The sequence below is a fragment of the Rana temporaria genome, assembly GCF_905171775.1.
Source record: "Rana temporaria chromosome 1 unlocalized genomic scaffold, aRanTem1.1 chr1b, whole genome shotgun sequence".
NCBI lineage: Eukaryota > Metazoa > Chordata > Amphibia > Anura > Ranidae > Rana > Rana temporaria.
Window position 1 is genome coordinate 42,168 of NW_024404400.1, and position 15,285 is coordinate 57,452.

Genomic DNA, 15,285 nt, shown 5'->3' on the forward strand with positions numbered 1-15,285 from the left:
GGAGGGTCAGGTCATGTGATCATACAATAATACGGGGGAGGGTCATGTGATGGGATCATACAATAATACAGGGGAGGGTCGGGTCATGTGATCATACAATAATACGGGGGAGGGTCGGGTCATGTGATCATACAATAATACGGGGGGTCGGGTCATGTGATCATACAATAATACAGGGGAGGGTCAGGTCATGTGATCATACAATAATACGGGGGAGGGTCAGGTCATGTGATCATACAATAATACGGGGGAGGGTCGGGTCATGTGATCATACAATAATACGGGGGAGGGTCAGGTCATGTGATCATACAATAATACGGGGGAGGGTCATGTGATGGGATCATACAATAATACAGGGGAGGGTCAGGTCATGTGATCATACAATAATACGGGGGAGGGTCATGTGATGGGATCATACAATAATACAGGGGAGGGTCAGGTCATGTGATCATACAATAATACGGGGGAGGGTCATGTGATGGGATCATACAATAATACAGGGGAGGGTCGGGTCATGTGATCATACAATAATACGGGGGAGGGTCGGGTCATGTGATCATACAATAATACGGGGGGTCGGGTCATGTGATCATACAATAATACAGGGGAGGGTCAGGTCATGTGATCATACAATAATACGGGGGAGGGTCAGGTCATGTGATCATACAATAATACGGGGGAGGGTCTTGTGATGGGATCATACAATAATACAGGGGAGGGTCAGGTCATGTGATCATACAATAATACGGGGGAGGGTCATGTGATGGGATCATACAATAATACAGGGGAGGGTCGGGTCATGTGATCATACAATAATACGGGGGAGGGTCGGGTCATGTGATCATACAATAATACGGGGGGTCGGGTCATGTGATCATACAATAATACAGGGGAGGGTCAGGTCATGTGATCATACAATAATACGGGGGAGGGTCAGGTCATGTGATCATACAATAATACGGGGGAGGGTCTTGTCATGTGATCATACAATAATACGGGGGAGGGTCAGGTCATGTGATCATACAATAATACAGGAGAGGGTCAGGTCATGTGATCATACAATAATAGAGGGGAGGGTCAGGTCATGTGATCATACAATAATACGGGGGAGGGTCAGGTCATGTGATCATACAATAATACGGGGGAGGGTCAGGTCATGTGATCATACAATAATACAGGGGAGGGTCAGGTCATGTGATCATATAATAATAGAGGGGAGGGTCAGGTGATCATACAATAATACGGGGGAGGGTCAGGTCATGTGATCATACAATAATACAGGGGAGGGTCAGGTCATGTGATCATACAATAATACGGGGGAGGGTCAGGTCATGTGATCATACAATAATACAGGGGAGGGTCAGGTCATGTGATCATACAATAATACGGGGGAGGGTCAGGTCATGTGATCATACAATAATACGGGGGAGGGTCAGGTCATGTGATCATACAATAATACGGGGGAGGGTCAGGTCATGTGCTCATACAATGATACGGGGGAGGGTCAGGTCATGTGCTCATACAATGATACGGGGGAGGGTCAGGTCATGTGATCATACAATAATACGGGGGAGGGTCAGGTCATGTGATCATACAATAATACGGGGGAGGGTCAGGTCATGTGATCATACAATAATACGGGGGAGGGTCGGGTCATGTGATCATACAATAATACGGGGGAGGGTCAGGTCATGTGATCATACAATAATACGGGGGAGGGTCAGGTCATGTGATCATACAATAATACGGGGGAGGGTCATGTGATCATACAATAATACAGGGGAGGGTCAGGTCATGTGATCATACAATAATACAGGGGAGGGTCAGGTCATGTGATCATACAATAATACGGGGGAGGGTCATGTGATCATACAATAATAGAGGGTCAGGTCATGTGATCATACAATAATACAGGGAAGGGTCAGGTCATGTGATCATACAATAATAGAGGGTCAGGTCATGTGATCATACAATAATACAGGGGAGGGTCAGGTCATGTGATCATACAATAATACGGGGGAGGGTCAGGTCATGTGATCATACAATAATACGGGGGAGGGTCTTGTCATGTGATCATACAATAATACAGGGGAGGGTCAGGTCATGTGATCATACAATAATACGGGGGAGGGTCGGGTCATGTGATCATACAATAATACAGGGGAGGGTCAGGTCATGTGATCATATAATAATACGGGGGAGGGTCAGGTCATGTGCTCATACAATAATACAGGGGAGGGTCAGGTCATGTGATCATATAATAATACGGGGGAGGGTCAGGTCATGTGCTCATACAATAATACAGGGGAGGGTCGGGTCATGTGATCATACAATAATACGGGGGAGGGTCGGGTCATGTGATGGGAGAATAATACGGGGGAGGGTCGGGTCATGTGATCATACAATAATACGGGGGAGGGTCAGGTCATGTGATCATACAATAATACGGGGGAGGGTCGGGTCATGTGATGGGAGAATAATACGGGGGAGGGTCGGGTCATGTGATCATACAATAATACGGGGGAGGGTCGGGTCATGTGATGGGAGAATAATACGGGGGAGGGTCGGGTCATGTGATCATACAATAATACGGGGGAGGGTCAGGTCATGTGATCATACAATAATACGGGGGAGGGTCGGGTCATGTGATGGGAGAATAATACGGGGGAGGGTCGGGTCATGTGATCATACAATAATACGGGGGAGGGTCAGGTCATGTGATCATACAATAATACGGGGGAGGGTCAGGTCATGTGATCATACAATAATACGGGGGGTCAGGTCATGTGATCATACAATAATACGGGGGACGGTCGGGTCATGTGATCATACAATAATACGGGGGAGGGTCAGGTCATGTGATCATACAATAATACGGGGGGTCAGGTCATGTGATCATACAATAATACGGGGGACGGTCGGGTCATGTGATCATACAATAATACGGGGGAGGGTCAGGTCATGTGATCATACAATAATACGGGGGAGGGTCAGGTCATGTGATCATACAATAATACGGGGGGTCAGGTCATGTGATCATACAATAATACGGGGGAGGGTCAGGTCATGTGATCATACAATAATACGGGGGAGGGTCAGGTCATGTGATCATACAATAATACGGGGGGTCAGGTCATGTGATCATACAATAATACGGGGGACGGTCGGGTCATGTGATCATACAATAATACGGGGGAGGGTCAGGTCATGTGATCATACAATAATACGGGGGAGGGTCAGGTCATGTGATCATACAATAATACGGGGGGTCAGGTCATGTGATCATACAATAATACGGGGGAGGGTCAGGTCATGTGATCATACAATAATACGGGGGAGGGTCATGTGATCATACAATAATACGGGGGAGGGTCGGGTCATGTGATCATACAATAATACGGAGGTTTGGGTCATGTGACAGAAGGGTGACGCCTCTTCTCTCTCGGTGACAGATATCACGGACTGGCACAAGGCCTATCCTGCCTGTGGGGAGAAGGAACAATCCCCCATTAATGTGGACACCGGGGACACCACATTCGACCCGACGCTGAAGCCCATAGAAGTCTCCGGTTATGACGTGTCACCTGAAGAGCGACTGAAACTGAAGAACAACGGACACACAGGTGACACCAAACACCACCTTACGGGACTGAGTCCAGATATTTATGAAATATATAGATTCTGGGGCCACCAAATTCATGTGTCTTATAGAGAGAGAGAGGTGACACCTCTACATGGAAGAGACGGAGGACTTCTTTACTGGACCTCCCATATTATCCAGGCCTCTCCTCTCTCTATATTGTGTCCCGTTATTGAGGTCTCTTCCCTCCATATTGTGTCTCGTTATTGAGGTCTCTTCCCTCCATATTGTGTCCCATTATTGAGGTCTCTTCCCTCCATATTGTGTCCCATTATTGCGGTCTCTTCCCTCCATATTGTGTCTCGTTATTGAGGTCTCTTCCCTCCATATTGTGTCCCGTTATTGAGGTCTCTTCCCTCCATATTGTGTCTCGTTATTGAGGTCTCTTCTCTCCATATTGTGTCCCGTTATTGAGGTCTCTTCCCTCCATATTGTGTCCCGTTATTGAGGTCTCTTCCCTCCATATTGTGTCCCGTTATTGAGGTCTCTTCCCTCCATATTGTGTCCCATTATTGCGGTCTCTTCCCTCCATATTGTGTCTCGTTATTGAGGTCTCTTCCCTCCATATTGTGTCCCGTTATTGAGGTCTCTTCCCTCCATATTGTGTCCCGTTGTTGAGGTCTCTTCCCTCCATATTGTGTCCCGTTATTGAGGTCTCTTCCCTCCATATTGTGTCCCATTATTGCGGTCTCTTCCCTCCATATTGTGTCTCGTTATTGAGGTCTCTTCCCTCCATATTGTGTCCCGTTATTGAGGTCTCTTCCATCCATATTGTGTCTCGTTATTGAGGTCTCTTCCCTCCATATTGTGTCCCGTTATTGAGGTCTCTTCCCTCCATATTGTGTCTCGTTATTGAGGTCTCTTCCCTCCATATTGTGTCCCGTTATTGAGGTCTCTTCTCTCCATATTGTGTCCCGTTATTGAGGTCTCTTCCCTCCATATTGTGTCCCGTTATTGAGGTCTCTTCCCTCCATATTGTGTCCCGTTATTGAGGTCTCTTCCCTCCATATTGTGTCCCGTTATTGAGGTCTCTTCTCTCCATATTGTGTCCCGTTATTGAGGTCTCTTCCCTCCATATTGTGTCCCATTATTGCGGTCTCTTCGCTCCATATTGTGTCTCGTTATTGAGGTCTCTTCCCTCCATATTGTGTCCCATTATTGAGGTCTCTTCCCTCCATATTGTGTCCCATTATTGCGGTCTCTTCCCTCCATATTGTGTCCCGTTATTGAGGTCTCTTCTCTCTATATTGTGTCCCGTTATTGAGGTCTCTTCCCTCCATATTGTGTCCTGTTATTGAGGTCTCTTCCCTCCATATTGTGTCCCGTTATTGAGGTCTCTTCTCTCCATATTGTGTCCCGTTATTGAGGTCTCTTCCCTCCATATTGTGTCCCGTTATTGAGGTCTCTTCCCTCCATATTGTGTCCCGTTATTGAGGTCTCTTCCCTCCATATTGTGTCCCGTTATTGAGGTCTCTTCCATCCATATTGTGTCTCGTTATTGAGGTCTCTTCCCTCCATATTGTGTCCCGTTATTGAGGTCTCTTCCCTCCATATTGTGTCTCGTTATTGAGGTCTCTTCCCTCCATATTGTGTCCCGTTATTGAGGTCTCTTCCCTCCATATTGTGTCCCGTTATTGAGGTCTCTTCCCTCCATATTGTGTCCCGTTATTGAGGTCTCTTCTCTCCATATTGTGTCCCGTTATTGAGGTCTCTTCCCTCCATATTGTGTCCCATTATTGCGGTCTCTTCGCTCCATATTGTGTCTCGTTATTGAGGTCTCTTCCCTCCATATTGTGTCTCGTTATTGAGGCCTCTCTCTCCATATTGTGTCCCGTTATTGAGGTCTCTTCTCTCCATATTGTGTCCCGTTATTGAGGTCTCTTCCCTCCATATTGTGTCCCATTATTGAGGTCTCTTCCCTCCATATTGTGTCCCGTTATTGAGGTCTCTTCTCTCCATATTGTGTCTCGTTATTGAGGTCTCTTCCCTCCATATTGTGTCCCATTATTGAGGTCTCTTCCCTCCATATTGTGTCTCGTTATTGAGGTCTCTTCCCTCCATATTGTGTCTCGTTATTGAGGTCTCTCCCCTCCATATTGTGTCTCGTTATTGAGGTCTCTTCCCTCCATATTGTGTCCCGTTTTTGAGGTCTCTTCCCTCCATATTGTGTCTCGTTATTGAGGTCTCTTCCCTCCATATTGTGTCCCATTATTGAGGTCTCTTCCCTCCATATTGTGTCTCGTTATTGAGGTCTCTTCCCTCCATATTGTGTCTCGTTATTGAGGTCTCTTCCCTCTATATTGTGTCTCGTTATTGAGGTCTCTTCCCTCCATATTGTGTCTCGTTATTGAGGTCTCTTCCCTCTATATTGTGTCTCGTTATTGAGGTCTCTTCCCTCCATATTGTGTCTCGTTATTGAGGTCTCTTCGCTCCATATTGTGTCTCGTTATTGAGGTCTCTTCCCTCCATATTGTGTCCCGTTATTGAGGTCTCTTCCCTCCATATTGTGTCCCATTATTGAGGTCTCTTCCCTCCATATTGTGTCTCGTTATTGAGGTCTCTTCCCTCCATATTGTGTCCCGTTATTGAGGTCTCTTCCCTCCATATTGTGTCCCGTTATTGAGGTCTCTTCCCTCCATATTGTGTCCCGTTATTGAGGTCTCTTCCCTCCATATTGTGTCTCGTTATTGAGGTCTCTTCCCTCCATATTGTGTCCCGTTATTGAGGTCTCTTCCCTCCATATTGTGTCTCGTTATTGAGGTCTCTTCCCTCCATATTGTGTCCCGTTATTGAGGTCTCTTCCCTCCATATTGTGTCCCGTTATTGAGGTCTCTTCCCTCCATATTGTGTCCCGTTATTGAGGTCTCTTCTCTCTATATTGTGTCTCGTTATTGAGGTCTCTTCTCTCTATATTGTGTTCTGTTATTGAGGTCTCTTCCCTCCATATTGTGTCCCGTTATTGAGGTCTCTTCCCTTCATATTGTGTCTCGTTATTGAGGTCTCTTCCCTCTATATTGTGTCCCGTTATTGAGGTCTCTTCCCTCCATATTGTGTCCCGTTATTGAGGTCTCTTCTCTCTATATTGTGTTCTGTTATTGAGGTCTCTTCCCTCCATATTGTGTCCCGTTATTGAGGTCTCTTCTCTCTATATTGTGTTCTGTTATTGAGGTCTCTTCCCTCCATATTGTGTCCCGTTATTGAGGTCTCTTCTCTCTATATTGTGTTCTGTTATTGAGGTCTCTTCCCTCCATATTGTGTCCCGTTATTGAGGTCTCTTCTCTCCATATTGTGTCTCGTTATTGAGGTCTCTTCTCTCCATATTGTGTCCCATTATTGAGGTCTCTTCCCTCCATATTGTGTCCCATTATTGAGATCTCTTCCCTCCATATTGTGTCCTGTTATTGAGGTCTCTTCCCTCCATATTGTGTCTCGTTATTGAGGTCTCTTCCCTCCATATTGTATCTCATTATTGAGGTCTCTTTTCTCCATATTGTGTCTCGTTATTGAGGTCTCTTCCCTCCATATTGTTTCCCGTTATTGAGTTCTCTTCTCTCCATATTGTGTCCCGTTATTGAGGTCTCTTCCCTCCATATTGTTTCCCGTTATTGAGGTCTCTTCTCTCCATATTGTGTCCCGTTATTGAGGTCTCTTCTCTCCATATTGTGTCTCGTTATTGAGGTCTCTTCCCTCTATATTGTGTCCCATTATTGAGGTCTCTTCCCTCCATATTGTGTCCCGTTATTGAGGTCTCTTCCCTCCATATTGTGTCTCGTTATTGAGGTCTCTTTCCTCCATATTGTGTCCCGTTATAGAGGTCTCTTCTCTCCATATTGTGTCCCATTATTGAGGTCTCTTCCCTCTATATTGTGTCCCATTATTGAGGTCTCTTCTCTCCATATTGTGTCCCGTTATTGAGGTCTCTTCTCTCCATATTGTGTCTCGTTATTGAGGTCTCTTCTCTCCATATTGTGTCCCGTTATTGAGGTCTCTTCTCTCCATATTGTGTCCCGTTATTGAGGTCTCTTCCCTCCATATTGTGTCTCGTTATTGAGGTCTCTTCCCTCCATATTGTGTCTCGTTATTGAGGTCTCTTCCCTCCATATTGTGTCTCGTTATTGAGGTCTCTTCCCTCCATATTGTGTCCCGTTATTGAGGTCTCTTCCCTCCATATTGTGTCTCGTTATTGAGGTCTCTTCCCTCCATATTGGGTCCCATTATTGAGGTCTCTTCCCTCTATATTGTGTCCCATTATTGAGGTCTCTTCTCTCCATATTGTGTCTCGTTATTGAGGTCTCTTCTCTCCATATTGTGTCCCGTTATTGAGGTGTCTTTTCTCCATATTGTGTCCCGTTATTGAGGTCTCTTCTCTCTATATTGTGTCTCGTTATTGAGGTCTCTTCCCTCCATATTGTGTCTCGTTATTGAGGTCTCTTCCCTCCATATTGTGTCCCATTATTGAGGTCTCTTTTCTCCATATTGTGTCCCGTTATTGAGGTCTCTTCCCTCCATATTGTGTCTCGTTATTGAGGTCTCTTCCCTCCATATTGTGTCCCATTATTGAGGTCTTTTCCCTCCATATTGTGTCCCATTATTGAGGTCTCTTTTCTCCATATTGTGTCTCGTTATTGAGGTCTCTTCCTCCATATTGTGTCCCATTATTGAGGTCTCTTCCCTCTATATTGTGTCCCGTTATTGAGGTCTCTTTTCTCCATATTGTGTCTCGTTATTGAGGTCTCTTCTCTCCATATTGTGTCCCATTATTGAGGTCTCTTCCCTCTATATTGTGTCCCGTTATTGAGGTCTCTTTTCTCCATATTGTGTCTCGTTATTGAGGTCTCTTCCCTCCATATTGTGTCCCATTATTGAGGTCTCTTCCCTCCATATTGTGTCCCATTATTGAGGTCTCTTCCCTCCATATTGTGTCCCGTTATTGAGGTCTCTTCCCTCCATATTGTGTCCCGTTATTGAGGTCTCTTCCATCCATATTGTGTCCCATTATTGAGGTCTCTTCCCTCCATATTGTGTCCCATTATTGAGGTCTCTTCCCTCTATATTGTGTCTCATTATTGAGGTCTCTTCTCTCCATATTGTGTCTCGTTATTGAGGTCTCTTCCCTCCATATTGTGTCTCGTTATTGAGGTCTCTTCCCTCCATATTGTGTCTCGTTATTGAGGTCTCTTCTCTCCATATTGTGTCTCGTTATTGAGGTCTCTTCTCTCTATATTGTGTCCCGTTATTGAGGTCTCTTCCATCTATATTGTGTCCCGTTATTGAGGTCTCTTCTCTCCATATTGTGTCCCGTTATTGAGGTCTCTTCTCTCCATATTGTGTCTCGTTATTGAGGTCACTTCTCTCCATATTGTGTCCCGTTATTGAGGTCTCTTCCCTCCATATTGTGTCCCGTTATTGATGTCTCTTCTCTCCATATTGTGTCTCGTTATTGAGGTCTCTTCCCTCTATATTGTGTCCCGTTATTGAGGTCTCTTCGCTCTATATTGTGTCCCATTATTGAGGTCTCTTCCCTCCATATTGTGTCCTGTTATTGAGGTCTCTTTTCTCCATATTGTGTCCCGTTATTGAGGTCTCTTTTCTCCATATTGTGTCCCATTATTGAGGTCTCTTCTCTCCACATTGTGTCCCATTATTGAGGTCTCTTCCCTCCATATTGTATCTCATTATTGAGGTCTCTTTTCTCCATATTGTGTCTCGTTATTGAGGTCTCTTCCCTCCATATTGTGTCCCGTTATTGAGGTCTCTTCCCTCCATATTGTGTCCCGTTATTGAGGTCTCTTCCCTCCATATTGTGTCCCGTTATTGAGGTCTCTTTTCTCCATATTGTGTCCCGTTATTGAGGTCTCTTTTCTCCATATTGTGTCCCGTTATTGAGGTCTCTTCCCTCTATATTGTGTCCCGTTATTGAGGTCTCTTTTCTCCATATTGTGTCCCATTATTGAGGTCTCTTTTCTCCATATTGTGTCCCATTATTGAGGTCTCTTTTCTCCATATTGTGTCCCATTATTGAGGTCTCTTTTCTCCATATTGTGTCCCGTTATTGAGGTCTCTTCCCTCCATATTGTGTCCCATTATTGAGGTCTCTATTCTCCATATTGTGTCCCGTTATTGAGGTCTCTTCCTCCATATTGTGTCCCGTTATTGAGGTCTCTTCCCTCCATATTGTGTCTCGTTATTGAGGTCTCTCTCTCCATATTGTGTCTCGTTATTGAGGTCTCTTCCCTCTATATTGTGTCTCGTAATTGAGGTCTCTTCCTCCATATTGTGTCCCGTTATTGAGGTCTCTTCCCTCCATATTGTGTCTCGTTATTGAGGTCTCTCTCTCCATATTGTGTCCCGTTATTGAGGTCTCTTCCCTTCATATTGTGTCCCGTTATTGAGGTCTCTTCCCTCCATATTGTGTCTCGTTATTGAGGTCTCTTTTCTCCATATTGTGTCTCGTTATTGAGGTCTCTTTTCTCCATATTGTGTCCCGTTATTGAGGTCTCTTCCCTCCATATTGTGTCCCGTTATTGAGGTCTCTTTTCTCCATATTGTGTCCCATTATTGAGGTCTCTTTTCTCCATATTGTGTCCCGTTATTGAGGTCTCTTCCCTCCATATTGTGTCCCATTATTGAGGTCTCTATTCTCCATATTGTGTCCCGTTATTGAGGTCTCTTCCTCCATATTGTGTCCCGTTATTGAGGTCTCTTCCCTCCATATTGTGTCTCGTTATTGAGGTCTCTCTCTCCATATTGTGTCTCGTTATTGAGGTCTCTTCCCTCTATATTGTGTCTCGTAATTGAGGTCTCTTCCTCCATATTGTGTCCCGTTATTGAGGTCTCTTCCCTCCATATTGTGTCTCGTTATTGAGGTCTCTCTCTCCATATTGTGTCCCGTTATTGAGGTCTCTTCCCTTCATATTGTGTCCCGTTATTGAGGTCTCTTCCCTCCATATTGTGTCTCGTTATTGAGGTCTCTTCTCTCCATATTGTGTCTCGTTATTGAGGTCTCTTTTCTCCATATTGTGTCCCGTTATTGAGGTCTCTTCCCTCCATATTGTGTCCCGTTATTGAGGTCTCTTCTCTCTATATTGTGTCCTGTTATTGAGGTCTCTTCCCTCCATATTGTGTCCCGTTATTGAGGTCTCTTCTCTCCATATTGTGTCCCATTATTGAGGTCTCTTCTCTCCATATTGTGACCCGTTATTGAGGTCTCTTTTCTCCATATTGTGTCCCGTTATTGAGGTCTCTTCCCTCTATATTGTGTCTCGTTATTGAGGTCTCTTTTCTCCACAGTGGTCCTGCAGCTTCCGGACTCATTACAGATAATTGGAGGTCTCGCCAACACGTACCGGGCGGCTCAGCTTCACTTCCACTGGGGCTCACAAAGCAGCCCGGGCTCGGAGCACACCGTCAATGGGCAGAAATTCCCCGGAGAGGTCAGTTGGCAGAAATATGACTGATATTGCTGTATAGACATTCTGAAGAGGGCCTGTCATCACTGCAGTGCGACTAGCCTTGGCTGGTAGTCATTTTGGTCACTATTAGTACCACTGCCCCAGTGAGATCATTCAATGTAATGGTGATCTGTGGTACCTGGCCATGGTGTGTGTGGTCTGGGGGCAGCCCTCCATGATAGTGGTTTGGGGGCGGCCCTCCATGATAGTGGTTTGGGGGTGGCCCTCCATGATAGTGGTCTGGGGGCGGCCCTCCATGATAGTGGTCTAGGGGTGGCCCTCCATGATAGTGGTCTGGGGGTGGCCCTCCATGATAGTGGTCTGGGGGCGGCCCTCCATGATAGGGGTCTGGGGGCGGCCCTCCATGATAGTGGTTTGGGGGCGGCCCTCCATGATAGTGGTCTGGGGGCGGCCCTCCATGATAGTGGTCTGGGGAGGCCCTCCATGATAGTGGTCTGGGGAGGCCCACCATGATAGTGGTTTGGGGGTGGCCCTCCATGATAGTGGTCTGGGGGAGGCCCTCCATGATAGTGGTCTGGGGGCGGCCCTCCGTGACAGTGCTTTGGGGGCGGCCCTCCATGATAGTGGTCTGGGGGAGGCCCTCCATGATAGTGGTCTGGGGGCGGCCCTCCATGATAGTGGTCTGGGGGCGGCCCTCCATGATAGTGGTCTGGGGGCGGCCCTCCATGATAGTGGTCTGGGGGCGGCCCTCCATGATAGTGGTCTGGGAAAGGCCCTCAATGATAGTGGTTTGGGGGTGGCCCTCCATGATAGTGGTTTGGGGGTGGCCCTCCATGATAGTGGTCTGGGGGAGGCCCTCCATGATAGTGGTCTGGGGGCGGCCCTCCATAATAGTGGTCTGGGGGAGGCCCTCCATGGTAGTGGTCTGGGGGAGGCCCTCCATGATAGTGGTCTAGGGGCGGGTCTCCATGATAGTGGTCTGGGGGAGGCCCTCCATGATAGTGGTCTGGGGGAGGCCCTCCATGATAGTGATCTGGGTGGCGGCCCTCCATGATAGTGGTTTGGGGGTGGCCCTCCATGATAGTGGTCTGGGGGAGGCCCTCCATGATAGTGGTCTGGGGGCGGCCCTCCATGATAGTGGTCTGGGGGCGGCCCTCCATGATAGTGGTTTGGGGGTGGCCCTCCATGATAGTGGTCTGGGGGCGGCCCTCCATGATAGTGGTCTGGGGGAGGCCCTCCATGATAGTGGTCTGGGAAAGGCCCTCAATGATAGTGGTTTGGGGGTGGCCCTCAATGATAGTGGTTTGGGGGTGGCCCTCCATGATAGTGGTCTGGGGGAGGCCCTCCATGATAGTGGTCTAGGGGCGGGTCTTCATGATAGTGGTCTGGGGGAGGCCCTCCATGATAGTGGTCTGGGGGAGGCCCTCCATGATAGTGGTCTAGGGGTGGCCCTCCATGATAGTGGTCTGGGGGAGGCCCACCATGATAGTGGTCTAGGGGTGGCCCTCCATGATAGTGGTCTGGGGGAGGCCCTCCATGATAGTTGTCTGGGGGAGGCCCTCCATGATAGTGGTCTGGGGGCGGCCCTCCATGATAAGACAAGTTTTCAGTCATTGTATTAGACACAGAACAGCATAAACAGGCTGGGACCTTTTTCCTGGCACTAATGCCGCGTACACACGGTCGGAAATTTCGCCAGCAAAAGTCCGATGGGAGCTCAAGGATGGGAATTCCAATCGTGTGCATGCTCCATCGGACTTTTGCTGGTGGAATTTCCAATTGTCTGTAGCAATTCCGGCGTGCAACATTCCGACGCATGCTCGGAAACAATTTGACGCATGCTCGGAAGCATTGAACTTAATTTTCTCGGCATGTCGTACTGTTTTACGTCACCACGTTCTTGACGGTCGAAATTTCATAGAACTTGTATGGGACCGTGTGTATGCAAGCCAAGCTTGAGCGGAATTCCGTCGGAAAAAACATAGAAGGTTTTTCTGCCGGAAAATCCGATCGTGTGTACGCGGCATAAGTGTTATTGGCGCTGTGATTACATCTATTACAGAGTCATGGCTGGGTAATGAGTACGGGGTGACCTGAGGGTTGTGGGTTGGAGCGAGGGTTAGGAATCAGGTCCAGGGCCAGGGTGATGTCTAGGAGTGCAAGGCGGTAAAGATGATGGTTTATGGTTAGAATAAAGGAAGTGTTGAGGGTTGGAAGTGAGAATGAGGTTGATGATGGGTGGAATGGCAGGACTTTTGGTTACAGGAGTTAGAATGATGGTAACATGTTACGGGTTTTGGAATTAGGGTCATAGTTGGGACTTAGTTGTTGAAGTGGAAGTCCACCATCTGGCCCATTGATCAGCTATGTCACCAGCCATCTGAAGGCTTGAAATAACCGGGACTGTGATTACCGGAGGCGATCTTTGAATGTTTCATACACTGGCCATGGACTAGTAGGCAGAATATAAATGAACACTGCCAGAAGAACGGGATTTAAATCTGTGGGTTGAGTTTTGGTTTAAGGTCGTGGTAAAGGTTGGACTGGCAGTTGTAGTGATGCCGAAGGGGTTCATGTGATGGGTATAGTGAGAGTTAGGGGTTATCTCAAGGGGTAGGAGATAGGATGAACGTTCGTGTTAGGATGAAGTGAGGGCTAAGGATTAGGGTTATGGCTGGGGTTAGGGTAGGATGATGGATAGGTATGAGGGAATAGGAGATAGGATGAAGGCTGAGGATTAGGGTTTGGGGATAAGGTTAGGATATTGGATGATGTGTAGGGACTAGGTTTAGGGTTAGGATATTGGATGATAACTAGGCATTGGGAGATAGGATGGTGGGTAGACAATGGGGTCAGGAGATAGGATGAAGGCGAAGGATTAGGGGTCGGGTTAAGATATAGGATGATCTGTAGGGATTAATGCTAGGGTTAGGAGATAGACGGGTGGCTAATGATGAAGGTTAGGAGATAGGCGGGTGGCTAGACATGAGGATTAGGAGATAGGATGTGGGGGGATGGGGGGGGTAGGTATTAGGGTTAGGAGATAGGATGTGGGGGGATGGGGGGGGGGGTAGGTTTTAGGGTTAGGAGATAGGATGGGGGGGGGTAGGTATTAGGATTAGGAGATAGGATGGGGGGGTAGGTATTAGGATTAGGAGATAGGATGGGGGGGGTAGGTATTAGGGTTAGGAGGTTTGGTTAGGAAGTCTCTCTCAGATAACTGACAGCCGTCTCTTCCATCAGATCCATGTGGTCCATTTCTCCTCCCGTTTTCAGAGTCTGGATGAGGCGGTGACCCAGCCTGGAGGTCTGGCAGTCCTGGCTGCCTTCATACAGGTAGGTGGCCATTAAACTGAGGTGATCTCGGGATTATTTGCAGCCTTGCTTACAGGTTGTGTCTCTGCGGCAGTTGTGGCATTTATAGCCGTCGGTGGAAATGTTTCCATACAGAATAATCCTAAATAGTCTTTAACGTCCCATCTGTCACCCCTGACTCCTCCTCATCCTAATATCAGACTCCTCCTCATCCTAGTATCAGACTCCTCCTCATCCTAATATCAGACTCCTCCTCATCCTAGTATCAGACTCCTCCTCATCCTAGTATCAGACTCCTCCTCATCCTAGTATCAGACTCCTCCTCATCCTAGTATCAGACTCCTCCTCATCCTAGTATCAGACTCCTCCTCATCCTAGTATCAGAGTCCTCCTCATCCTAGTATGAGAGTCCTCTTTGTCTGTAGGAAGTGTGAAAAGTTCCCATTTGCAATACCCTGCAGTGACCACAGTAGCAGTAATGTACTTGTAGGCAGGTGCAGTCTACTTTCTCCACTGCAGGTAGTGCTCTCCACAGCAGCACCGCAGCTGGAGAGGAAGTCAAGAGGAAAATAGTTCCTTTATGGGTCACTGGTTAAGCACCCAATTGGATGTTGACTCCCCATGTGACTCCAGCAGCCATCTTGGGTCAGTCAGAGCCTACTTAAAGGGTAAGTTCACCCTTGTACACTTGTTTTCTTCTAAATTCCAGCCCCCCCCCCCCCTACGCACCAATAGAACATTCATGTACTTTCCATGTACGCTTTCCATTAAATCTCCAATCACTTACTTTTCTTGTGCTCATCCATGTTTCCACACATTTCCATTAGTAATGTCTAGAATCGTGTACAACTACCATTATGGGTTTATTGGTGTGCACCTGAATACAAATGATGAGATTTTCTAAAATCTGTACAATAT

The 15,285-nt window shown here is 47.1% G+C and overlaps 1 protein-coding gene across 1 annotated transcript in view; it reads left to right on the top strand.

Moving 5' to 3' along the window:
• LOC120921515 (carbonic anhydrase 9-like) overlaps positions 1-15,285 on the top strand; it is a gene marked incomplete at its 5' end in the record, with an annotated part of 100,347 nt that overhangs the window by 37,477 nt on the left and 47,585 nt on the right. Inside the window, 3 exon segments of the mRNA XM_040333996.1 lie at positions 3,453-3,623; positions 10,931-11,073; positions 14,296-14,388. Of these exon segments, the coding sequence (XP_040189930.1) occupies positions 3,453-3,623; positions 10,931-11,073; positions 14,296-14,388 (407 nt within the window).